Source organism: Festucalex cinctus, chromosome 12 (assembly GCF_051991245.1).
Source record: "Festucalex cinctus isolate MCC-2025b chromosome 12, RoL_Fcin_1.0, whole genome shotgun sequence".
NCBI lineage: Eukaryota > Metazoa > Chordata > Actinopteri > Syngnathiformes > Syngnathidae > Festucalex > Festucalex cinctus.
Genome location: NC_135422.1, coordinates 22572594 through 22599535, shown reverse-complemented (window position 1 = coordinate 22599535; position 26942 = coordinate 22572594). Strand labels below are relative to the sequence as shown.

The following is a 26942-nucleotide window of genomic DNA, read 5'->3' as shown; positions in this document are numbered from 1 at the left end:
TTTGTAAATCAATCATAGATTTGTTTATTGTGAATAAGAATAGAAAAACGTCACATTTCTGACGTGATGTCAAAATAAACTAAAAGTGAATCAATCAACTTTACATTCAATACTTCGATCTACTTCGCCACCCCCAAAGTTATGGAGGTGCAGTAGGTGAAACCTGTAATCCTATTGGTGGTGCACATTGAACTTCATACATCTATTTCCAATATAACAAATACATAAATGATCTACACGGTGATAACAGCTATATTGTGTCAGGTCATAATACTTCATTATCCTCAGAGACATTTTCATCCACTCACAAGCATACGCGTTAAACAGAACAAATTTGGCAACTGGTGCCCTTTCGGAATGCACTTTCATCTTTATAGCCTTTGACTCTTCAAGGCTCAGAGGTCATTTATATGACAATGTGATCAGACGGGACAGGCAAATACATCAAACAGTCAGCCAAGAATGGAGATATCAAGTGCTGTGTTCATATTATTCATTGCAAAGGGCTGCTGTCAAAACTTCATGTCCAACTGGTCAGTCAGCTGAATTCACAAGGTCCACTTAACACACACATCAAATAGAGGCGACAGTGTTGGATTTCTACTAAATGTGTGTGTCCCAACAGTGATTTTCACATTTCGGCCTACTACTAAATAGGCCTGATCAGGACATAAGCCAAGGCAGTACTTCATTACAAAAACAAAGACAAACTGGTAGAATAAAAAGTATTGTATACATAAATTCTTCATACTGCACAAAGTAAAAACAATTCACTTTAATAATTTATATTTTCAATGATGATGGTTGAAATGATGACAAGATGCAGAAATCAATACTATGCATTAAAAAAAAAATGTAATGCATAAAAATGTTTTGGTCTCATGAGGAATGGTTACTGTGCCAGACAGCACAACATCGTCCAGAATCATTCATAATTTACTTTGTGTGACATCAATCATGTTCAATATACACATCGACTCGAGCTTTCATCACCCAGAGCAACTGACTAAATCCACTTGCAGCAAATTGTTCAATCTGACATCCACTATGCAAAGTCAAATGAAAACAACAGCGTGATTTCAGAAGACTTGTAATATTTGACATAAGGATCTACATTTACAAAAAGTATAACATCTTTGATTGGAATGTGACTGGATCAGTGGAGGTAGTCAGTCTTTTGAGAAGACGTCAGCCAGAAAAAAAAAATGTGTGCATTGTAAATGAAATCATTTTTCCTGTTGTCTTGCAAATGCTGGCAATCGCTGCACGTTACTGCAAGTTCACCAACTACTTCTCTGTATATTTACTCTGGAAAAATTATATACTGTACAGCACTTAACATAAGTCTTTGAGCACCACCACCTACTGTTTCAGGTGCTTTAATGGGGATTCTTTCAATTTCAGCATGTATTACTATTTTGGACAGAAAGTAGGAGTTTCAAATGGAATTCACCTGTTTTGTATTCAAATCATCATTTGGATTCTTTGTAAACTTGGAAATTAATCAAGCATGTTATTTAAGCACTAAAAATTGTTTCCCCTGTTCACAAATCGAAGTCAATCATGATTTGACAATTCTATTTTTTCTTGTTTAAAATAAATTACATTTGTAAATGAATGAATAAAAATAATTCGACTTTAGCACTAAATTATTTCAGTATATAACATGTCTGAGGGTTGACCATTAAAACAAAAAAAACTAAGGTTAATTGCTAGTGTGGTAATTTGAGGGCATCAGTGACATTAAGCTTCCAGTAGGTGGCGGAGTTTGAAATGTGTGAAGTAGCCAGCGTATGTGTGCGTGTTTCTGCGTGTCAGCGCAGCCAGGAGCAAGGCACCCACTGGGGTTCTGTGTCCAGTTTGTTGATGAGTCTCAGCAGCTCGGCGTAGGCTTTGTCCTTATCCGTGTTGACGATGATGGCATCGAACAGGTGACCGCAGCTCTGCTCCATCTCCCGCGCTCTCTCGATGATGTCCCGCAGCTCCTCGGGCTGTCCCAATCACACAAAGTTACATTCACAAGGAATCAAAGCGATACAAGTTGCGTCAATTTTCACAGGTAGCTGAAGCGGCACCTTGGGGTTCTTGTTCTCTTTAGCCAACAGGGCTCTGAGTCTTTCCTGGGAAGGTGGAGCTATGAAGATGATGTACGGTTTTAAATCCGAACTCCTCAGCACCTTTAGGGCCTACAAGCACACTTCAATTAGACTTAAGCAACTTACTCAACAAACAAACGAGACTTTCAGTTATAGATTGACATTCAAGGACAAAAGTTGCTAGTTTAAAGTCATGCATGCATATTGCTGCTTGTGTGCGCATGTACCTGAGTATGTAGACAGAGTACACATATTTTTCCAGTGTTGATGACCTGTCTCACTGAGTCAGTGCTGGTCCCATAAAGATTCTTCTCAAACTCGCCAGACTCAATCAGCTTGCCTAAGAAAAGAATTGAAGGCGTACAAACATAAGCGTCCTTGGGTGCCTTGAAAGACACCACACTACAGTATATATATACACACGTACAGCAATCACTCGTGATTATTCGGACAATTAGTGAAAAAGCAACTCAACAAATTGAGATGTGCTTCTATGATCTTTTAACCACAGTCAAACTAAGGAGCTCAAAAAATGAATATAACCTCGAGGGGTGTGAATTAGAGGTGGGACGATACGGGTAAACCACGATTCGATACTGTGACGATATTTGGGTCAATATATATCACGATACATATCTACGATTTTTGATATATTGTAGTGCCGCCAAACGATTAAAATTTTTAATCTGATTAATCGCACTTTTTAATTTTGATTAATCACGATTCATCAGCTAAATTACTTGCGTATTCGCGTAATATAAAATAAATACAAAACACTAATATTTTGACATTAACGCATTTTATTATCTGAATGTCATTTGCAAACATTGATTAAATGCATGTACGCAATTGCATGCATGCGTGTATTGCTCAAAACGTAACAGCATCAGACCAATTGGGTGCAATTCAGCAATTATTAATTAAACGCAAATGACTTTTGTTTTATCTAAAGTCCCGTCGGGGTGTTTTTTTTTAAAGCGAAATTTACCACCGAGCACACCAACTGGAATCACCCCGCTCATTTTGGAACAACAGGCGTAGGAAATGCTGTGCAATGACCTCATCACTGACCTGCACAGCCTTCAATGTAACCATCCACGGTTACGTTCAAGGCTCAAGTGCGGTAAAAAAAAAACAATATATTGCGATATTGATTTTTTTCTCCCACCCCTAGTGTGAATTGCCTCGTCTCTGACAATTTGATCCATATCGCGATTCATAGGTCACCATTCGATTTGCTACCGATTCATCCCGATACGAATCTGATTCCAAGTCGATTCTTGTGATTTTTTTTTTTTTTTTTTTTTTTTTTTTTACTAAAATTTAGAAACTTGTACATGTACATTGTAAGATTTGTATGATCATGTAGTAACTGGAACTTCAACACTGTATTTAACAAACATGATGTTCAGTTTCACGTTTGAACAGCATTAAAATAAAATATTAATGTTCCTTAAATATAGCATTCTTCCATGCTTAAAGTGTGAACCCTAACCCTAAATATCGATTCGGCTGCATATTGAATTGATGCAAGAATTGTGATATCGCGATATATAGCCAAATCGATTATTATTATTTTTTTAACACCCCTAATTAGGGGTGGGACAAAAAACCGATTCAACCGGATATCGGTTCGTAAATGCGAACAACATGACCGTATCGACAGCACACTACTGTATCGATCCAAAATCCGCCAGGAACTAGTAGATGCACCGATTGTCATGCTCTGAACCGGCTATCGCGAAGCTAGAAATCGGTTGCCATGCAGAGTAGCGGTGGAGGTGAAGGTGGGGGTTGAGGAAGAAGACACGGAGAAGGAGACTCCCCCCCCCCCCCCCCCCCCCCCCCCCTGACAGAATCAACGGCGACAACGAAGAAGGAGACAGCGACAACGAAGAAGAAGGCGACTCGCGCGTGCGCAGTAATAGCTCTGTAACAAGTTAGCAACGTGTTTGAAAACCAACATTAAGCAATATGGATACGAGTACTGCGGCTATTGCCGGTGCGAGCGCCAATTTAACTACGGATTCAGAGAGAACGATTTTCAACGCATCGGGGAAACAAACATCTAATGTATGGAGCATTTTTGGATTTTACAAAAGAGGCGGAAAACTTGATAAAAGCTATGCCATTTGCAAATTGTGCCGAGCAGCGCTGAAGTACACTGGATCAACAACTAATCTGGACAACCATGCGACAAGGAAGCACCGTGACGAGTATGGTGAGCTAAAATCAAGGAACAAACAGCAGCATTCTAACGATGCACCGCAAGTAACGGGTAGTATCCAGAGGTATTTCGGGAAACTCGGCTACAATTCGACACGAGCTAAGGAAATCACGAATGCAATAACCCGTTTCATTGCTAAGGGATTATGTCCTTACAGTGTAGTTGAGTGTGATGGATTTCAGGATTTGCTGCATACCCTAGAGCCGAGATATACATTACCAACCCGAAAGCATTTCAGCAACACATGTATACCAGCTTTGTATGCGCAAGTGAAGAGCCAAGTGGAAGAAGAACTGGCGAGAGCAGAGCGAGTGGCATTAACAACCGATGCGTGGACGTCATGTGCAATGGAGTCATATATAACGATTACAGCCCACCACATCAACTCAGATTGGCAATTAAAGTGTCATGTATTACAAACTAGGGTGTTCAAAGGATCTCACACTGGGAAAAATATAGGTGCTCTTCTGAAACAGGCATGCACTGATTGGAACCTTGTTGATAAGCATCCAGCCCTAATTACCGACAATGCCAGCAATATGGTATTAGCTGGGGAGGAAGCAGAGATGAGCCCTCACCTCATGTGCTTTGCACACACCATCAACCTTGCATCACAAAAAAGCACTCAAATTTACTCAGGCTGCAATGTTGCACATTTATTACCTACCTCTAATACCTATTGTTGAAAAAAAATACATTATAGTCAGGCTGAAATGTCGCACTTCTGTTACCTACAGTAACTAATACCTATTGTGTTCAAAACACTAGGCTACGCTCAGGTTGAAATGATAGACTTTGTTTCCATTGTTTATTCTGAATCTATTTTGGTTTTTGATCCATTCCAACAGTGATGTAACTCAGAACATATTTTTTTTTGCCTCTGTCTAAAAATAAATACATTTGACATTTTGTTATTTCCTTCAGTACCACAAAGAAACATTGCTCAGTGATAACTGCTCTTTTACATATTTGAAAACACTGAGAATGTTATTCCATAGGATTGGGTTCTTAATATTTGTCTACGTTAACAAATTTAACTATATTGTATGCATTATTTGAAATATCGAACCGGATATCGAATCGAATCGTATCGCTTCCAAACTGAACCGAATCGTATCGAACCGTTCTGCCTTTACATATATCGTTTTTTGTATCGAATCGTAACCCATGTATCTAGATACGCATCGAATCGGCTTTATGCCAGAGATTCCCACCCCTACCCCTAATACCCTCACAGAATTGTTAGAACACTTCTTTAAAATTACCTTACAGAATTAATATTTTCTTCAGCAGACTATACTGGACTACAAAATATTGCCACAAATGTGGGCCATTAATTGCAAATGATATTTGGCAATGCACACACGTTCTAATATAGTGGTGTCACTAATGAATATTTTTAAAATGATTTATCAAGTAATCTCATTACAAAAGCATATTTTCTCCTGATTATTGTTTATTAACCAGTGATTGGTGTTCACATCATACTTCGTATTTGTCGTGAAATTTAAAAAAAAAAAAAAAAAAAAAAAAGGGGGGGGGGGGGGGGGGGATTGAAATGTTACTGGTTCGGTCATTGTTTTCCAAAGTAAAAACGCATGTTTGCAAATGTCTTATTTTGATTAAAACAGAAGATAATCAGTCTTCTTTCATGAAGGACTACAGAAATCAGTGAACAGTTATTGTTGGTATGCTGAAATCAGAGGATTTGGACAATAAAAAAATGGCTCCAACCGATAACGCGATTATCAAAATAGTTGTGAATTAAGTTGATAATTGATTAATTTGTTTTGACAGCTCTACACCAATGAAATCTAACAAAGCTCAATTTTATATTCAAAATTCTAATTCACAAAAAATTTAATTAATCATCAATTTTGTGAAAATGTTTTAGTGCTCGAATATGATTCTATGCATTATATTACCCTGTAATTATGTAATGTTTCCAATTTGGAATCTTTCTAAAGTGTTGAAGTTTACTAGAATTTGTCTTGAAATTTCGTGGGAAAAATTCCAGGCCTTTGAAAGCCATTTTGCAATTTGTCAAGCTTTTGAACAGGGTCATCATTTGGCCGGTTGCCATTAGTGAGTTAATGTAGACAGACGGACAAGTAAAATAAGATGGCGGCGGCAGAGTAAAGCTGAGTTTAGAAAATGAGAGGTTTTGCTTATTTCATGGCAATTCAACTCATTCTTTTCCATTTAAAAGAGTGACATGTGAAAGCTTACCAGCAGCCAACTCCGTCTCAAACGTCTGACGAGAAACAAAATGGTAATCTTGACCACCGAGCTCGACGTCTCGCCGGCTCCGCGTCGTGTCTACAACACGCAAACTACGCAGGTAGGTAAATGCAGTACACAAACAAAAATATTGCCTGTGTGTGTGCGTGTGGGGGTGTGTGTATGTGTGTTTGGGAAAATCTTACGAGGTACAGCAACAGCAAAGCGTTCGGGCTGGTTATTCAGAAGTCTCTGTCGAAGATCTCCCTGCCCACAGCTGCTTGGACCAATCAATGCAATTGGCCGCTTCCTATTGGCTGGCTGGTGGTACAGGGCCATCTCCTCATAGGTCAGAATCTCTTCATCAACATCTAGGCCAGTTGGCAGAGTGCAGACAATAAACAATGGTTCCATAGGCTTTCATCTATGACATATTAATTGTATGCAGCTGGTACCATCATTTTTCCCACTGTTGTAAAGCAGCTTCTTTCTCTTTCTCTTGTTCTTTTTTGCACACCATAACTTCCCTGAAAACAAAGACAAGAAGGAAAATGAGGGTTAGCAGTATGCCTGCTCAATGATGGATAGACTGATTATTAGCCGAGCCCATTATTATTATTATTCTTATTATTATTAGGCATTTAGACAAATATCGGTATCAGCCTTCAAAAAAAATTTTTAAAAAATTGACAGCCGATAAAAGAGCTATTTAAGCCTGCGTTAACCTCAGGGAGCGATATTTTCAGTTAACTTTGTAAGAGATGTTGCTGACCTGAGAAACACTGCACCTTTTGTGATTGTTTGAAATTATAACAAAGATAAGTAACAAAAAAAATTTAACATTTCAGATGCTGTATTTAACTTTGTGTGTAACACTCCGATCTGGTTAGAAATTTAAATCAAGTATGTTTAATTAAAGAATAAAAAAACATTTTGCAAACCTGAAAAGTTGTTCACTATGTTCAGAATTGGAATTTGTATTTTTTTTTTTTTAAATGTTCACAGCAATATTTGTTGCACTTTTACTGAAAATGAGCTCCAAATATCGGCCTCCTTCGCTACTAATTGGTATCACTACCGGCCTTGAGAGAAAGAAAAACAAAAAAACAAAAAAAATACACACACACAAAAAAAAAAAAAAAACACACATGGGTCTATCTTCTCGTTAAGTTCTGTGCATGTGTAAACCAGACAGGGCCGTGCGGTCTGGGCAGGCAGAACCTCTCTGTCCCCTCCGCTGCAAAAGCGCTTTTTCCACTGTACCGGTTCCACACCGAAGCGGCAATTTTTGTCCCCGGATGTTAGGGTCTCCACGGGACTTTTTCGGGGCCGAGCCGTTCCGTTGTAACTGCTGTTTAGAACCCTTTCGGCAGCAGTTCTGCAGTGCCGGGCGTCGGGGGACTAACGGGGCCGTGACGTCACCTGTCGTCTGATTGGCCGACAGCAACGCCGTGGCCCACGCCCATTTCCTTGTTTTAAGCAAGAGAGGCAGAAGCGCCCGCCGGTCTTCGCCAAATTCATAAAAATATAGTACATACAATAAATATATGAATGTTTTACAACAACTATATTTATAATTTAAAAGGTACTTGTGGATGGATTTGTAATGTTTGTGGTTTTAAAAAACATCGCGAGGCTGGTCATGAGTTCCTATTCACTTAAATGAGAGCTCCTCTCCATTCAGAAATAGCATCGCAAGCCGGTCCTGAATCTCAATATTTCATCCATGGTGGTCTATATTAAATTGTAAATATGGCTCAATGTTGGCGCGACTTGCCACTCGGGAAATGTTTTCTCAGATCGGCATGCAATGCGGGAGTGCAAGCTTGGCGTGGACGGTTCAAATGTTGCTGCACCCTTCTCGCCGTGCGCCAGTTGTAATGGAAAACGGGCGGTTGCGGTCTGGTGTGGTTGCGTGAGGTGTGGTGTGGTGTGGTGTGGTGTGGTACCCGGCCGTGCAGGCACGATGGAAAAGCGGCACAAGTGAAGAGTTAAAAATAAAAATAGTATACCAGGTATTGGTAGCGATATCAGCCTTATTTTAAGATATCGGTACTAGCAACGGTGTCTGATACAGTGGCGATAGTGGGGAGTTGGTTAAAGGCGTGTGGGCCTAGCCACCATCTTTCATCAGGAATTGCCAGCAATCTCTTCCATTCACTTGTATTGCGGTAACAGCGTTTGGCTCCAATTAATTTATAATAACCCGCTCAATTCTTTACCAATTTTGCTCTGGATTGGTTTTTACAAAACAAACATCAGACAAACAGTTATGATACTAGACAGGACAATTGTATAATGGGTGCTTTCATCATAACATATTCAATAAAAATGTTAGACCGTTTTTTTTTAATGTTAAAAAAAAAAAAGTTCAGAAAAAAAAAAAAAAAGAGCAAGAACAATAAACTTGGCCTAATATTACCTGACCAGTAAATATACTTTTGTTTTTCTTATTCTAACATTGTTGAAGATTGCAGAATGGTTTGAAGCATTATAAATTGAAATTAGGGCTGCACAATATATCGAAAAAATATCGATATCGCGATATTGGCCCTTGCAATATGCATATCACAAAGGCATGCAATAAGTTTTATATGGAATTTTATGCTTTTTATATGAATTTGACCAGTCAGGTGCTAACTAAAATGTGCAACGCCATTCAATAGTTGAAAATTATCAAGACATAATTGCAATTAATTAACTAAGATTACTTTAAGCTTGCTTACTTTGCCACATGAAAAATGTTTTTCTTTCATTAGGTAATAAAAATGCAATTTCTTTAGGTACATGTTAAATATCACAATAATATCGATATCGCTATGTTCAGCAAGTATATCGCAAATCGCATGTTTTTCCAATATCGTGCAGCCGTAATTGAAATACAGGCTAATTTTACATTTTGGTATCAGACTGAAGAGGGGTCCGTGCCTGCCCATTCATGAAGCCTGAAAACATTTTTGCATTTGCAAAATTCTGACATTGCCATGAAGACACACCTGACTTCTCAGGCTCTTTGTCTTCTTCTATCGTCTGTTTCAAGGCTTCTCTCTGTTGTTGGAAGCTCTTCCCTATTACAAAAACAAACAAACAAGATTCAATAGCATCATGTAACTAAGATACAAACAAATAAACACACAAACAAACAAACAAACAAATAAATAAATAAATAAAAGACCTGGTACTAATCCAGCTAGAGGCTGATTATCTTCATCGCCATCTCTATATGCCTGCCACCAATTGGGGTCCGACTGGCTGATGATGTGGAGAATATCTCCTTTCTGGAAGGACAAGCCCAACTCTCTGCATGGCACATAGGGGTCATCTGATGGGTCATAGTCAAAATGTGCTTTCACGTGAACCTAAAAGAACCAAAGAGGAAGAGGAGAAAAGGGGATGCAGTTCGATTTTGTACTTCAGATTTTTTAAACCGTCTAATTGAACAAAATCAAGTGACGGCTTGTGTGCAAAAAAATGTTGCTTTTGTTATTATCTCATTCACTCCCAGCCATTTTCGCAGAAGCAATCCCGTTCGCTCCCGGCTGTTTTACTAAAAACATGGAACCTATTAAAAGAATGATTAAAGTCTCTTCTTTCATCAGGAAAAAAAAGTATGTTTCTATCTGTTTCTGTTTTTCAGCAATTAGCATTAGAAAAGAGCTAAGTTTCATCAGTTTTCACAAATTATTCAAAATTGTAATTTAGCTTTTTTTCTACATGGCCCTGGTTGATCTCCTTGCTCTGCTGCCACCTGCTGGCCGTTTGTGTAATAACTACCATTGCTGCAACCGTTCTTTGCAGTTGAGAGGCTGCATCAAAGCCTTCTGTATGTTCTAGTATTAAAACAAACAAACAAAAAAAACAACAACATAAATACGTCTTTGGGACACTTAAAACATTAAAAAAGTGTATTTACACGCTATTGGGAGCAAATGAGTTAAATATTTGGACTCATCAGCAATAGAGTGTAGAAGTCAGCACTTACTACGTTCTCTTTGACTGCAGGAGGTTTGCTCTGAGTGCTCGGAATGAGTACAAAGGTCAGGAGGCCGTGCATGTCCGCCTGAAACAAAATACATTTCATTTTGCACATTTCTTTTGGATAGTGTGCTGCTTGTTTTGCACTTTTGCTGTGGTACTCCAACAGAATAATTCCAATTTTAGGCTATTTTTTTTTTTTTAAATACTGTATGCTTTTTAACAGTACTCTATATACAGCAACACAAACTTGAATACATCTCAAGAAACGTGGCAAATATTTTGCTCATTTGTGTATTCTTACTAGAATGTCAAAAACTTGGTTGACATCTTTCCCTTTTATTTCAATGCCGTTTATTTCCAAAATTTCATCTCCTTCTGCTAAAAGTCCACTTCGTTCGGCTGCTCCTCCTCGAACAATCCTACTGATAATCACACTCTCCATTTCATTACGGACCGTCGCCCCCTGCAGGAAAACAAAACAAAAAAAAGCAGAGCAGGTGTGAGACGACAGCTGCCACATTTTTTGCATACATGAAGACAGAGATCAGTCAGAAGGTCGGGAAAAATGTCAAGTCAAGATAGCGTCACTATTGTCATTAGAAACAATATAAGGTCAAATACAGTAGACCTATTTATTTGATGTATACAAAAACGTGAAAACTATAAACACATGAAGAAGAATAAAAGTTGCAGTCAGCCTCATTACAAACCACAGATCAGAAATGAGTTATTTGTCCAATGACTTGTCTTACCAATGGGATGTCTCGGGCCTTCTCTATCTGAACAATTTTTACAGCTTCTCCTCCCCATTGTGTCAGTGTCTCTGTTTGGCTGGTCAGTGGTTCCACTTCCATTTCTTTCTCTGCTATGCTGTCATGTGCCAGAAGCAAAGACTGCATGCACCATAAGACACGGACATTCCATAGGAATTTACTCACGACAATTACCAAATGACTATTTTCTCAAGTTGCTGATAGTGTTGTATCAAGGTATGAGTCTTCTTCACCTGGAAGTGAATGTCGGACAGCAGACTGCAGAGTTCCAGTCCTTCTTTGTTCTGACTTGTTTGGCTGAGATGTCTGACCTGAATCAGCAACGTCAATGTCCAATAAACACAAAAGTGTAAGCAAGACAATGGGAGAATCTGTTCCCTGAATTATGACTTATACTTTCAAAGCCACACTAACACAGACTAAATTGTTTGTGTTTACGTTATTGGACATTTGAAGCTTTTTGAGTATGGTGATCCATACTGTCCATCTGTTTCGATGACAAAAACGTCTGTTGAGCACTATATAACGCTCGGTTGAGATTCAACACCAAATATTGGGTCACCACGTGTGTCTGTCTCTCGCTGGTGATAGCATGAGCAAGGCAATCAAAAAATGAAATTTGCAGTCAATTCAACTTTTTAATGACAATGTGACATCCCACTTTATGATTTTTTTTTATTGTTTTATTTTTTTAAGAAAAAGACAAGTTTTCCTTAACCGGTATAACAACAATTTTCTTCATATTATTACGGAAGAAGACTCATTTTCAATGGAGGGGCTGTTGTCCTCCCCCACTCAGTTAAAGCTAAGGAGTAATACATAGTTGTGTTTTTGAAGTGTTTTATAAACGTGTTATGTCTATATTGAATTATATTTAATGGGTAAAAAAAACCTATAACTTAATTTTGGGTCTGAAAAATGTAATTCCATTCATTTCAATAAAAAAAAAAAAGTGACCTGTATTTATGAACGTTTGAAGTTATAAAAAGGTTAAGTTTGTAACTTGAGGTTGAAATATATTTGTATGATGACATAACATTTTATTTCACATTTTAAGACTCAAATCTGTGATCATGATGCAAAATTGTACACTATGGCAAGCATGATGTTAGTCAATAGATCACTATTCAATTGCACTGGCATCTTGCATTTATGAGTAACAAACATAGAATGACTGAATTGCAAAATAAAACTTGCTTTTGTTTTTTTTGTTTGTTTCAAATTAATTTATCACGACTATAATGCAAAGTGCATTACCTTGTGAGCAGTGGTTGGTAACCCCGGTCCTCGAGAGCCACTGTCCTGCCTCTTTTTGATGTCTCCCTCTTGCAATAGAGCTGACTCAAATGATCAGCTCATTAGCAAGCTTTGTAGAAGCCTGCGAACAATCCTGTTGATCGAATCAGGTGTGTTGGTGGAGGGAGACATCAAAAAGAGGCAGGACTGTGTAGGCCTGCGCAATTAATCAAAATTCAATTACAATCTTAATAATTACAAAGCCAGCATAATGATTAAAAAAAAAAAAAAAAAAGATAATTCATACTAATTTTGAGTTGTTTAAATGTATACATTTGCACCTTTTTAAACTTGAAAATAATTTCAATAATTTTGTTTCATCCAAAAAGAACTTGCATAATTATAGTGTTTCGACGAATTTTGTTTGAACATTTTTTTACGTTTAAACATTTTCGGGTTTTGTACCAGAAAATAAGTGATCGTCCTAATCGTGATTTAAATTATTACCAAAATAATGGTGATGAATATTTTCTTCATAATCAACAGTGGCTCTCGAGGAGTCCCTACCCATGCCCGAGAGTGATGTTATGATGCAGCTATGAGAGTATTTGGAAGGGATGTCAACAGTACGTTTAGTAAACCTCACTCCTCGATGCCTTCGGAGCTGCACTATCCAGTAGGCTAGAGGCAGCTAGCTTTTAGCTAGGCTGTGCTACAATGCAGTCAGTAAATTGCACTCCAAGATGCCTTAAGCGCTGTACTAGGTAGTGGCTGAGGAGCTTGGACCTTTTGCCTACTAGGCTCGCTCGCTAACAACTCTCAAGCCGTGCTCGTGGGATGGAGTGCAAAATGATCACCAGTTACATATTACCTCCAGTGCCAGCTGTAGTGCCTGGTGTGTTTGCGGGTATGGGGGAGAGGGTCTGTGCATGCTGTTGGCCACGGCATTATGGATCTTGAGTGCAGACTGGAAATCAGACTAGAAACAAAGGGGCAAATAACATTTTGTGACACAAATGGGTAAAAATTAGAGCAATAATTTGCTAACTATTATATCCAGTTTTTTACAGCAGACAGGCAAGTTTGAATTTAGAGTAGGGCACCATCAGTGTAATACCACATTGTGCCGCTGAGGTTTTATGCGTCTCTTTTTCAGTAAACCTCAACAGAGATTGAGAAAGAAACAGCTTCAAGCAACAACCATTTGTTCATCATTGGAGAATTGTGTGAATGACAAAGTTTGTTTGTTTTTTTAAAAGAGGAAAACACTTAAAAAGTGTTAAATGGCCTCTTTAATGTTAGATTTTCACATTGTGAGTGGGTCTAAAACAAATGGGGGATCAATGTATAAGAAATGTGTATAGATTTTAAAAGTGTGTATTTGCACAGTTTACACTCTTGGTAATTTGCAGCTCACTTGGAAAAGTGAGCTAACCAGGCTATTAGCATGAGCATTGATGACTACCAAACCATAACGCAACAGACAATGACATTTTAACAAGTTACAACTACTACATATTTCACTAAAGGGAAACTAGAGATGAAATACAGAACAAGTGGGTTGCTATTTTGTAAATGTTTCACTGCACAGCTGAATTTTCAAGGTCAAAATTCTACTCATTAGATTGATCCAAGCCAAGCCCGTTCTCTCTGCAGTTAGGAATTATTATACTGTAAATTAAATGATCACCAAGAATTACAACAGTAGAAAACAACAACTATAAGCAACGACTTTAATGTACTGTACTAGGTTTCACTTAACTTAATTATCCTACTTTTAGTGATATGTGGGAGAAGGAAGACGAACTGCTCTCTTGCTACATGGCCATTTCATTTTCATGGACCTCAGATTTAATCTGCATGTCAAGTCATCTTTATTTAGGCTGGGGGCAAAAATGTAGAGAATTGCATGCATTTGATTATTAGCTGTTGGGGGTGGAGTTACTGCAAGTCAAAAGAACCTGGAGGTTTTTTCCTCCTCTAATCCTTTTTTAGCCACTGAATGCATTTGCTTTTGAAAGTCAGAGCTACTTCTTGGGTACTGATGTGAAGGGCTACCAGTTTGATACAAGCTTCTGAAAAAAAAAATCAAATAAAATACCCTAATTACAGTTATACAGTATGTTATTATTAAAAAATTGATGTAATTTATTTATCTGAAGACACTGGTCATGTTTAATATTACTCAGTTATTAGGAAACAAAACTATCATAAAGCAGCACTTTATTTCTATAAATCTCTGCTAGCATTCACATTTTCTATTGATCACTTCCGCAACATTGATAGAAAATAATGTCCCCCTCACTGGTGAGCTATGTTTAGAACTGGCCTGCTGGTTACTCATGTCGTCCTTAGGGGCACCACGTTGGTGGACCCCTGTATTCGGGTGCTCCAGCAAGAGCGGATGTTTGAACTTCAACTTCACACTCCCCGATCTCAAAACACAATTAAAACCGGCTTTCTGTTGCTAAAGACCAAGAGGTCGGTTTCATGGCATAAAGCAGTGTACAAAGTAACACAATATTAGTGTTAGTTAGCTTTTGATACAAACCATGCAATAAACAAAAAATACTCCCGAGTTGTTAAATCAACTGAGCTATCTTGGATAGCAAAGGCTGTTCCAAGATCCCTTTTATTTTTTAGCTTTCCATATGCAGGAACTATCCTTAGTAAACTTGACCAAGTATTGCTCTTTAAATGGCCAATCTATTACCTTGTTAAGTAGTGCAAGAACGAGCTCTATGTCATTCTGACTCTGCTGGTCAGACAGACAGCCCCGGACCTGCTTCAGTGACAACAGCAATTCCTCCAATTCTGCAGAAAAAGAACACTTACATTACAATTCGTAGCCCTTACAATCGAAACATTGGTTAAGAGTTATTTCATCTTCTTGCTCTAGGGCATAATGAGAATATTGTCTTGCACTGGCTTCAGATTAACTGAAAATTGTTTTGTCCCATTTGAAAGTGAAGAGTAGAGCGTGTATAAACATTACAGTCGCCAAGAGATTTAATGAAGTTGCTTCCAGGAGTCCCTCATGTCTGTCTCTCCCTCCCTGTGGAATTCCCTCCCACATGTTCTTCCTTACATTCCTTTCACTCCAAGCTTTGCTTCCTTTTCTACAGCTCATCCTTTTTACTAACAGGTTCATTGATGTATGCTCCAAAACTGAAATGAATGTCACTTCTTTGACTTTATTTCTACTGAAATTTTAGTTCTCATACCAAGCAAAGTGTGCTGACTGCCGAGCGGCGGTTGCTGTGACGTGTACGTGTCCTGCAGGAATGTGGGGTTGTCAATGCCAATGTGGGGATTCTGGGAGAGCTTCTTCAGCCTGAGTGAAGCATTCAGATCCAGTTGCCGACCCTCCTCCTCTCGACGACGACGCAGGTCCTCCTAGCAAACACACAGCCATGCCAAGCACGCACGGGAGACTTATCAGATGTTTGGTTGCCAACTGACAAGTTTCTCTACAAAGCAAATATAATCCCCAAATACTGTCAGAAAAAGGATGAACAAGGATGACGTGACCAATTATATCCTCAGTTTTTATTCTTGTCAGGGTCAGTTTTAGTTATGAAAAAATTGTAAAAATAGAAACTACATTGCTGGGTAAAATATTTAGTGCAGGCAACCATATGGTGTGATTGCGTACCTGGTGTTGTCTTATTCTCTCCAGTTGTGCAGATCGCCGGACTGGCAATGTCCGGCTCCCGAGTTCTCCTGGGCAGTCGACGGCCATTTCCCTGTGCTGCTGTCCTACCCTCAACTCTTCATCTCCTCCTCTTCCTCCTCCCTCACCAGCAACATGGCCATTCAGATGAGAGGTTGTCATCCCTCATACACTTGGAGCCACAAGTGTGTGGGACTACAGATTTCAGGGTTGCCCAGATATATATATCACTATATAAGGATTTCTAGGAGGGTAGCTCGGTAAACAAGGCAGCCATGTGACCTGCACCTGTGGCGAAAGCAAACATGCAAAAAGTGACTTTTTTTATGTTTTAATACAGTGGGACACAACAATGTTTAGTCAGCTATCGTTTGTGGAAGTTCACCCACTTAAAATGAAGACAGAAATAGAGAATGTGAAAATGTGGTGCGGCTATAGTTCAGAAGGTGTCTCGTCCAGTAACGGAAGGGTTGACTGTTCGAATCTGGCACCTTGCCTCCACTGCCACGCACGCACACTGGGGTACGGCTGCGTGTGAATGTTTGGTGGTGGTCGGAGGGAACTTTGGAGCATACTGGCAGCCACGCTTCCATCAGTCTACCTCAGGGCAGTTGTGGCTATGCAACAGTTTACCACCACAACATGGATGTGTGAATGCATGAATAATGTATCAATTGTAAAGCGTCTTTGAGTGTCCTTTGAGTGTTAAAGCCAGTAAAAGTAAAGTTTGCTTTAACTTTATGATTATTATTTTTTTCCCATAAATCGTCCAGCCCCACCTATAGTGGACCAATGACAAATGGGGCACGTCAAGAGAAAGCGAAATTAAGCTTAAAAAAAAAAAAAACAGGTTGAAGAAGAACTGACCACTTTATTACAACTACAACATTAAGTTTAATATGCTGTCTCTCACCAGCAGGGCGTACACGTACTCATGCACGCACGCACGCACGCACCTCATGGTGCAGGAGTGAGGAATGCCAGGCAGTTCTGGGACCAAAATTCCACAACTGGGGGAGGGAAGTGAGTGTATACAAGACAATGTATTTGTGTGATCAACAACACACACATTTCTTACAATAGCTACACAATTACAGATGGGACTTTTGAGCGTTAGTGTGATTAAAACTTTACATTGTGTTGCACCAAGGGCCATTACCAGTACCATACCGTGATATTTAGTGGGCATAAATGACTTGACACCATCAGTTTTAAAGGACTAGTACTTGTGGTAGGGCCACTATAATGGGACTACAGACGCTTCCCCAACTATCCTTCCCACGAGAAATCACTTGAACACGATGAATAAATATCCCATCTGAATCTGTACTTTGCCACGTTCACAGCTTTAACCAGTACTATTTGTTTTTATAAACGACATTTTCCATCCTTGATCGCCCCCAATCGCTGACACCATAATATCCACTCGGTGTATTTTGGCAATGGAGAGTAAGACATTTTATCCACAGGTACATGTGGAATTATAAATACTGTTAGAAACTGTCTTAAAACAACATGTATACAGCCAGTTTAGTCTCTAAATAAAAGGTTCGCTAGCCTTAAAATCCTGAAACGGATTTATTTAGTGAATGTGTGAAAGGTGGATCATGCTTAGTTCACAGCACGCGTGCCATGTAACAGGTATATGCTTCAACTTGAATTTGGGTTATGTTTGCAATTGTATACTGACCGTGTGTGGTTCATGTATAAATGCGGTCATATTATCAAAAAGAATGATGGGATGAAAGCACGTATGTCTTAAATGGTCTTTCATGAAGCTCATTTTACTTAAATGGTAAATGGTCTTTCATTAAGTTCATTTTACTTAACGGTAAATTAATTGCAGTCAGTGGTCGCTCTCATCACTTGCGTGAAGTGTTTCCCCCCAATATTAGCAAATTTGAGATGTCAAATGTTAAATATTCAATGTATTCATAATACTCAAAAAAAAAAAACTGTACTGGGAAGGTTGTGTCTTATGAGCGTGCTATCAGCTGTTCAATGACACCCAAGGGTCAAAATATGTAATGTAATTTTGAGAACAGTCATTGAGAAGACCTCAAAAGTCTAATGGAAAAGTTAGGACTATTGTAACAAATAATATGATAAAATTCATCCATCCATCCCTTTTCTTGACCGCTTATTCCTCACAAGGGTCGCAGGGGATGCTGGAGCCTATCTGAGCTGGCTTTGGGCAGTAGGGCGGGGTACACCCTGTACTGGTTGCCAGCCAATCGCAGTATGATAAAATTGATATTTTAAATATCTGATACTATATAACCTTATAGCCCATTCCTCATGGTGGGCACACACTTTAACAGCAGTACATTCATTTCTGGGACTGTTCAGCGAGTACAATTTTCTCTCCAGGGTTCAAACATTTATTAATTTGCCCGCTATTTTGCTATTCAAAGATTCACAGATGTCTATGATCAGTGGACCCCATCATCAAAGCCAAGCACTTCATTTTGCGCTATGCGAGTCAATCTTAGGTTATTTTAGCAATTAGCATGGCTCCTCCATCTTTTCCCATCACCCCTCGTGCTGGCCTCTGTCATCATGCTTTCCACACTACTGCATTATAGGGATTGAATATTGTTAATCAGTTGAAATGGGCTTATTTGTTTGAAAGTCGTAGGTGATATGATTGCCACAATCTGTCCGTGCGGATGCTTTTACTGTATTTCCATAAGATGAATCTGATGGAATCATCAATACGATAATCAGTAATTCTAAAAAGATTCATCTGTGACATACCGTACTTTTGTAGCACTTTGAATTTGTGATAGAAAACAACATGCCCGGCCAGCTATGAGTGAATTCTTAGTCTTGTAGCAGGTAGCAACTTGCAGACAGATTTCCCTTTCAAAAAGAAGTCCAGACAACAGAATGGGTCAGCTAGCAGGACACAGGACTACAGCTGGTATGGTATGCGCAGAAACTGTCTTGAAATCAGTGGCTGACCGTGAGATGGATGAGAGCATGTAAGCCAGGTTTGGTTTTGAGATCCAGTCTGGCAAGAAAAGCAGGTAATTTTGAAAGTGACCTGCAGCTGCTTCCCCGACTGCAGAGCGCAGACGAGTCAGTGACTTAATTTAATACAATTTATTAAACATTCCAAACTTCCAAGTACAGGTGACCTGTCTGTGTGCATAAAAACCCCAAAACAAACACATAAAGACACGTTCACACTCAGTCACCTGCCACCAAACGTACCACGAGTGTGTTTGTGTTCTGTGATTGCAAGATTTTAGCATCCTGGCACCCTCATAACTGGTCAGCAGAGACTTCAATTATGTGTCTCTCTCATCTGCCAGCAACTTCACACAACATGCAGGCCGTGAAACAAGAAGGAGTCAAACTCCGAACCTTTTATATGACAAATGCTGAAGTCAAAAGAGCTCTTGTATATTTAAATTAGAAAATATTTGTTCATTTTATTTATTGAGTTTGATGTTTCATCTTATACATATTACTTACTTACATCACTATTAGGGGTGTGAATTGCCTCGTACCTGACGATTCGATTCGTATCACGATTCACAGGTCACGATTCGATTCGATACCGATTAATCCCGATACGAATTTATAAGTCGATTGTTGCGATTTTTTTTCATTCAAATTTAGAAAATACTAATCAGTAAGCTTGTAGAGTGTAAGATTTATATGAAAATGTATTATTTATCTGAAATTTCAGTCTTATAGAGGTTGTAATCTGTTTCATGTTTAAACAGCATTAAAATAAAATATTAAGGCTTAATGTTCCGTTCATATAACATTCTTCCATGCTTAAGGTGTGAATCCTAAAAAAAATAAATAAATAAATTAAAAAAAAAATCGATTTTGCCTATTATTGAATCGATTCGAGAATCGCGCGATGTAGTATCGCGATATATCGCCGAATCTATTTTTTTTTTTTTAACACCCCTAATCACTATACAGCACTTTCCTCCAGCGGCCAATGTTTTTTTTTTTTTATACTTTTACAACCTTCCCGCTGTGTCAACCGAATATCTTAGCACAGCAAAAAATGCAAATTTTCACTTGAGAATTGTGATGTGAATTGACTTATTTCGAGCCTTGTGTTGTCCTTCAAATGCAGACACAGTGTTACACACTAGCAATTGTGTACTCTGGAGTTGGAAACAGAAATGGAGTTAAACCTTATCAGGCTTTGATGCACACACGCACACATACACGCACTCCAAAAAAAGGGTTGTACAACCCTGTACCACGCAAAGAGAAACAAGCAGAGACCCTGGATGTAGAGGATGAGATTCTGTCGAGCTTCATGTCCTTTGATAGCTTTATATGGCACTAATAAAAACATATAGGGCTGAGAGGAGGAAATAGTAATAAAATGATCATCTCACTTTGTTAAGTTGACCGCAAAAATTGGTCAACAAAAATGACTGCCCCGAAACCTGGGCTGGGTATGGCCAACAACCTCATGGTACAATGCGTATCAAAATATACGATATGTATGCAGGGCTGATCTTTAACGTTCGCCAACTCGCCAATGGCTCCACAAAGTAAAATAAATGTGGTAAAGAGGGTAATGTAATGCTTAAGTTTGAAAATGCAAGAGGCTCGAATGTCATAATCATATTTATAAGGTTATGTTGGAAAAAAAAGTGGCCAAGAAAAAAAGTGGTCAACGCGAAGGATGAATTGGTGTAAGGCTATGGTCATAGCAGGGCTCTACACACTAACTTTTCCACTGGAAGCACTGGCGCGAATAACATTTTTAGTTGGTCGCACAGCACAGGATTTGGTCGCACCATTAGAAGGATTTTGTGGAGGTACAGCATGACCTTAAGCATACGCAACTCGATATATTTGCAAAATATTTTTTTGGAACACGAGGTTTGCCTGCAACAGCAGTGGCTATCAAAACAAGTCAATAATTTCTGATAACTTAACTCATGTGAACATTATTTTTGTTTAGCTCAGTAAAAGTCAGTACTTTTTTTTTTTTTTCCTTCACCTGCTTTTCGGCCGATGCTCCCCTGCTCTTTTCATCCGTATCATTTGAACGGTGCAAGACAAGCTTGCACTCCCCAGTGCGTGCGGATCTGCCATAACATTTCACGAGTGGCAAGTTGCGCCTATAATGAATCATATTTACAATTTAATATGGACCACCACGGATGAAATATTGAGATTCACGACCCGCTCGTAAGTCGCGAAGCTATTTGTGAATGGAGAGCTCTGCCGCTGGAGCTCTCATTCAAGTGAACGGGAACACACGAGCCAGCCAGCATTGTGCACTCACGATTTTTTTTTTTAAAAACCACGAACATTACAAATCCATCTACAAGTACCTTTTAAATTGTAAATATAGTTCAGCGTTGTTGTAAGATATATTTATTGTATAGGGGTGTGAATTGCCTAGTACCTGACGATTCGATCCGTATCACGATTCATAAGTCACGATTCGATACCGATTAATCCCGATATGAATTTACAAGTCGATTGTTACGATTTTTTTTTTACTCAATTTAGAAAATACCATTCAGTAAACTTGTACATGTACAATGTAAGAATTGTATGAAAATGTATTATTTATTAATCTGAAAAGTTCAGTTTTATAACTGTGAGCCACTGTATTTAACAAACAGGTTGTAACCTTTTTCATGTTTGAACAGCATTGAAATAAAATATTAAGGCTTAATGTTCCATTAATATAACATTCTTCCATGCTTAAGGTGTGAAAGTTAGACGTTTTGTTGACTATTTTTCCATCAAAAAAGGACGTTAAAAAATCAATTCGGCTGGCTATTGAATCGATTCGAGAATTGCGTGCTGTAGAATCGCGATATATTGCCGAAGAGATTTTTTTTTAACACCCCTATTATTGTATATACTGTATTGTTATGACTTTGACGTAAAACAAGGGAATGGGCGTGTGCCACAGCATCACTTGCTGCGTTGCTGTCAGCCAATCAGATGACAGGTGACGACATGGCCCCTCTCGTCCCCCGACAACCGGCGCTGCAGAAGCACTGCCAGAAGGGTTCTAAACAGCGGTTACACTTACAATGGAACCACTCGGTCCCGAAAAAGTCCCATGGAGGCGTTAACATCCGGTGACAAAAAAAAAAAAATGCTGCTTCAGTCGCCATATATGTTTGTATGTAAATTGTAGTCTGCGCGGTGCGCGTATACACGTATGCTGTGCCCGATCAGGAAGTAGCCAGCCAATCACATTGCAGCGGGTCATGTTTCACTCAAATATTATTCGATTGAGTCGGCGCGCTCTCGTTGCTACGGGACAGCCAGCGGAGGACACGGCGACTTTCGAACGTACGTTTTAACCAGTGCAGCTGGAGCATTGATGTGCGAGCGGTATTTTTTTTTCCACCAGCACGCACTTGAAAGTTGGCCGCATTTGCCAGAGAAATGATCACAGTGTCGAGCTCTGCATAGTTTTGAGTAGATGCGTTTTAGTAGATGAAAATATTAAGATTTTTTTTACTTTTATTTTTTTTCTAAAAAATAAAAATATTAAAAAGGTGTATTCAAGGATCTTCTCAAAAAGTAGAAACCAAACGTCCGTTTGTCACTTTTTAAAAAATGCGCATGGCAGATATCCTATCAGCTCTCCTGCTCGTCCGCGGGGGTGGGACCGGGGGCGGGTGTGCATGCTCAGCTAAGAACGAGCACGCACAAGGGCAGATAGCCAGATATAGATTGACAGAATTGAGAACCAATTGTTAAGATGACCCACCCGGAAGACGGAGAGACAAAAGATCCTTGAATACACCTTAAAGTTTTAAAATGAATGCATAATCATATTAATCGTGATTTCAATCTCAATCATAATAATTGTAATTGTGATTATTATTTTCCCCCATAATCGTCCAGCCCTCGTATTATGTAGCTTGTCTATATCTATGAATCAATCAATTCACCCATTCACACTCATCCATTCATCCATCTATGTCTGTCTGTCTTTCTATAAATATATAAACATATATTAAGTCTCCATTCTTGTGTTTTAACTAGAGCTGTCAATTTTTTTTAATCAGATTAATCACATTTTATAATTTTGATTAATCACGATTAATCACTTCATTAAAAAGGCTTTTTAATTAACATTGTTTGCCCGCCATGAGGACTTATGATGACTTCTTCAACATTTTTTGATCCACTGCACACGCACATCCTCCTCTTTTTCTTATCAGTTAATTACTTCATCCATCCATTTTCTTAAATACGGAATGCTGACTGAAAAAGAAGTGTGTGTATATACCATATATCCACGTATAGCCTTGACTACACCACTGGCCATTGCCATGGGGAAAACACCACAAGCAACAACACTATACACAATTGTCAAACACTGACTTAGTAGCTCATTTGTAGTTGTATGTGGCCTAATTTTAAGTTCATCAGGTCACGGAGAGAGTGAGAATGAGAGAGAGAGTACATTCCAGAGAACAGAGGACTTGTGTATTGTGCTGGACGCTAGCCCATGTGCTTGTCCTTGTTAGCGTAATCAGTCTCTGTAAATATCAGCCTGACCAAATACCTGACTGAAAGACAATCATAGTACTGTAAAGTATTACAGAAATGACAAACATACTATTACGTAACGTGTTTGCAGCAGCAGAGTTGAGAAAGACGGCCACTAATAATTGCCGAATTAATGAATGGACTGACAAATGTTCATCAGTTACCTCCTTCGAGCACAAAGCTATTGTGTCTTTTGTGCGCAAGCACAGTGGCTCTGATCAAAAGTGAAAACAAATCATCTTTATAAGTGCTACTGTGAGATTGCCTCCCCAAAATCAGAGCTATGATCAGATCAAATAAAATAAACTTTAAAAAAAAAGTCATGAGGCTTCTTGCACGAAAATGACCTCGTGAATGACAGTAAGGAGCCTGGATTAACGGTAAGCACAAGGGCTAAAAGGAAAAGGACAATTTGTTTGACTTTTGAGATGCATGTGAACATTTGAACTCCCAAGACACTTGATTCACATTTAGTCAAAGTTTATTTATTGTTTTGGCTAATAATACCAAGCAAGAAAGAATCAGTGTGATACTGAAAATAAATGTTTTTGTGCCTTCCAGTAACTATTACTGTACAGTACACCAAGCCCCAAACTACATAAACACAGTAAATATATAGAAATAAATAAAACAAAAGCAATTTTTAGGCCAAAATTTTTCACCACAAACGCACGCACTAAAAAAATAAAAATAAAATAAAAAAATACATGAATAAAATTCTGGACATTTTGTATTTCTAATGGGGTATATACCACGGAGGAGGCAGGACTTCCAACTTCCAACTTCCTGGACGTGTCGGCCGCGTCCGTTCTTGCGCTTCCACCTTTGTGCCCCTCGGTTGAGTCCCTGTCGATGGGTACGAGTCTGTCTCAGTTGTCCGAAGCATTTCAGAGAGCTGCCCTGCACGCACCTCCTACCCATCGACGGGAGCGCACGGTTGGGGGGCGCAGGGGTGGGTGGTGCGAGTGTTGGAAAGTAGGGTTGCACGATAATGCTATTTTCAACCGATACCGATAAACCAATCATTTAGAAAGTGCAGATGTCAATAACCGATAAGTAAGCCGATAATTGTTTGTAATATCAAAAAACCCGGAAATCCGTGGCATCTACACCATTGACAAGCCCTGAACCTACAGCATCCCACAAAAGTGAGCACACCCTTCACATTTCTGCAGTTAATTTTATCCTTGCATCAGACAACAAAAAAGAAATGAAACAACAACAACTAAATGTGAAGTAGGTAGTGTGCAGCTTGGTATCTACAACAGTGTAAATGTACATCCATTAATAGCTAAAGCCCTGGCAACAAAAGTGAGTTCACCCTCTAAATGAAAATGTGCAAATTGATCACAGTAAGTCCTTTGCACCTCCCCAGTGTCATGAGACTTGTCAGTGTTACGATGTGAAGAGGGTGCAACTTAAGTGTGTTGAATGTGTGTCTTAATATGCAAAACTATTACCCCGGGTTTTCACCAGATGCGGTTGCGGTGCGGTTGCGGTGCAGTCCGGCGACGCAAGCAATTAGATTCCATTCATTCGAATGGTGCAGTTTACACCGCTTGCGGGTGCGTTGCGTGTCGACTGCGTCTCAGCTGCGGCGTGCCGCAGGCCTTCCGCAAATGACAGGTTGGGGTCAAACCTCTTTTAAAGCAATTACTTTTGAAGCATTTTTGCATGAATGCTACGTTTTAATGATTATTTTATGACCTCACATACATCCTGGAGTGCCTTCCCCCATTTGAGAAATATTGCTCTAGCATCTACTCATTATTTTGATATGTGATGTAATGGCTCTGGCTGTTACCATTGTCGCGTCCGAGATAATAACCACACAACAGTATTACGTCATACGCCTCGCTTTGCAGGCATGGCTAATCGATTTACGTCAACAAAAGACGTCCGAATGTAACAGTTACCATTGTAATAATAATAAAGTAATGTTTACAATAGATGCATCAGACACCAGAAGAGTTATACTTTCTCATTCGTCATTAAAGTTAGGTGAGTGCAGAATTTAAAGCGTATTTTATTGGTTTGTGTTGGTGTTTATTGTTGGGCAGTTGTCATTATTTCAGCGTGAATTACTTTGACCATGATTCAACATGTTTCTGTTTTATGTGGGCAGGGCGCGGTGACAACTAGCTGAGGGAGTCAGTCCGACTCTCCAAAGTTACGTCTTTGCCAACAAATCCGTGCTAATAAACGTCATTTGTTTCAAACACTGTTTGCTGGCGTCCCTCAATCATATCACTTTTTGAACAGGCCGCGTGAATGTTACCAGTGTGTTGTTGTTGTTTAACTTACAGTTAGCAGGCTAATATTAGCAGCTAACTAGCTAACTCACTTGCCCCTTCCTGCAAGCACCTGTTGATAACAAAGCCATTAAGTTCATGTAGTGCCAAAACGCGACAGTACTCACGCAGTTCCAAGGGGGTCTCGCGTTCCTCTGTTGATAACAGCACACTTAATCCAACAAGCCGGAGTTCTTCACGCGCTATAGTAATAGTTTCAATTTGACAAGTTTAGTGCTGCTCGGTTCTTGCGTTCAGCAGCTCAGACATCTGCCGCCCTCCTCGTCGCTCTTCGCACATTGATTGCTGTCATCATTTCCACATCCACACACACAGCAAAAGGCGACGAACGCCCGCCCCCAAGTAGACAAGGCGACGAAAATGATTGGCTAGGACAATAACCGGAAACGTGGCCTGACCAACTTGGGGAACGTCTAGGGCAGGCCTATAAAGTCTGAAATCAGGTTTTGGACTGTAGATGCAGTATCTGTCAATAAAGAGTGTCACAGCTGCCATTTCCAAATATATGAGACCTGAAAGATGTGGAATTTCAGAAGTATCTGAATGCCAGATAAAGTACATTCCACAGGTCAAGCAAGCAGGTTATGCGAAAACGAGACTAGAGGAAGTTGACCCCGAGATAAGGGAAAGCCTGAGCTAGTTTCAAAGACCCAGCAATGAGAAGTGAGCGTGCTCTCGATTGGGCTCAGTCGTCAACATCGGCCATTCTGGAGGCTACAGCGAAGATAAACCGGCTTTTTGTAAATGCTGTGCAATTGCCGCACTTATTTGCGAGCCAAGTCAATATGTTAAAATGTAAAAAAAAAATATAATGATAATAAAAAATAAAAAATAAAAGGGTGCAATTTTACAAGTTTTTTAATTCAGGGGAAGTCAACTCAGAACTCCGGTTTAGACGATGAGAATATT

At 39.3% G+C, this 26942-nt stretch overlaps 1 protein-coding gene across 1 annotated transcript; it reads right to left on the bottom strand.

The window, feature by feature from the left end:
* On the bottom strand, positions 1-26353 carry pals1a (protein associated with LIN7 1, MAGUK p55 family member a). Its single transcript, XM_077538916.1, has 17 exons — positions 26141-26353; positions 16186-16491; positions 15755-15926; positions 15244-15344; positions 13402-13509; positions 11528-11605; positions 11274-11414; positions 10823-10984; positions 10526-10603; positions 9719-9902; positions 9540-9611; positions 6999-7070; positions 6750-6914; positions 6553-6642; positions 2324-2436; positions 2076-2186; positions 1-1991 (listed from the first exon to the last, which is right to left on the bottom strand). The coding sequence occupies exons 2-17, from the start codon at positions 16363-16365 to the stop codon at positions 1815-1817; spliced, it is 2004 nt and encodes a 667-aa protein (XP_077395042.1). The 5' UTR covers positions 16366-16491; positions 26141-26353; the 3' UTR covers positions 1-1814.
* Between the last annotated feature and the right edge of the window lie 589 nt (positions 26354-26942).

Bases quoted from the DNA above. Each gene is read 5' to 3' on its own strand.
- pals1a (XM_077538916.1), bottom strand. From the start codon at position 16,365: ATGACAACCTCTCATCTGAATGGCCATGTTGCTGGTGAGGGAGGAGGA. The intron at 15,927-16,185 runs GTACGCAATCAC...TGTGTTTGCTAG, and splicing joins AGAGAATAAGACAACACCAG to GAGGACCTGCGTCGTCGTCG. The intron at 1,992-2,075 runs GTGCCGCTTCAG...TGATTGGGACAG, and splicing joins AAGAGAACAAGAACCCCAAG to CCCGAGGAGCTGCGGGACAT.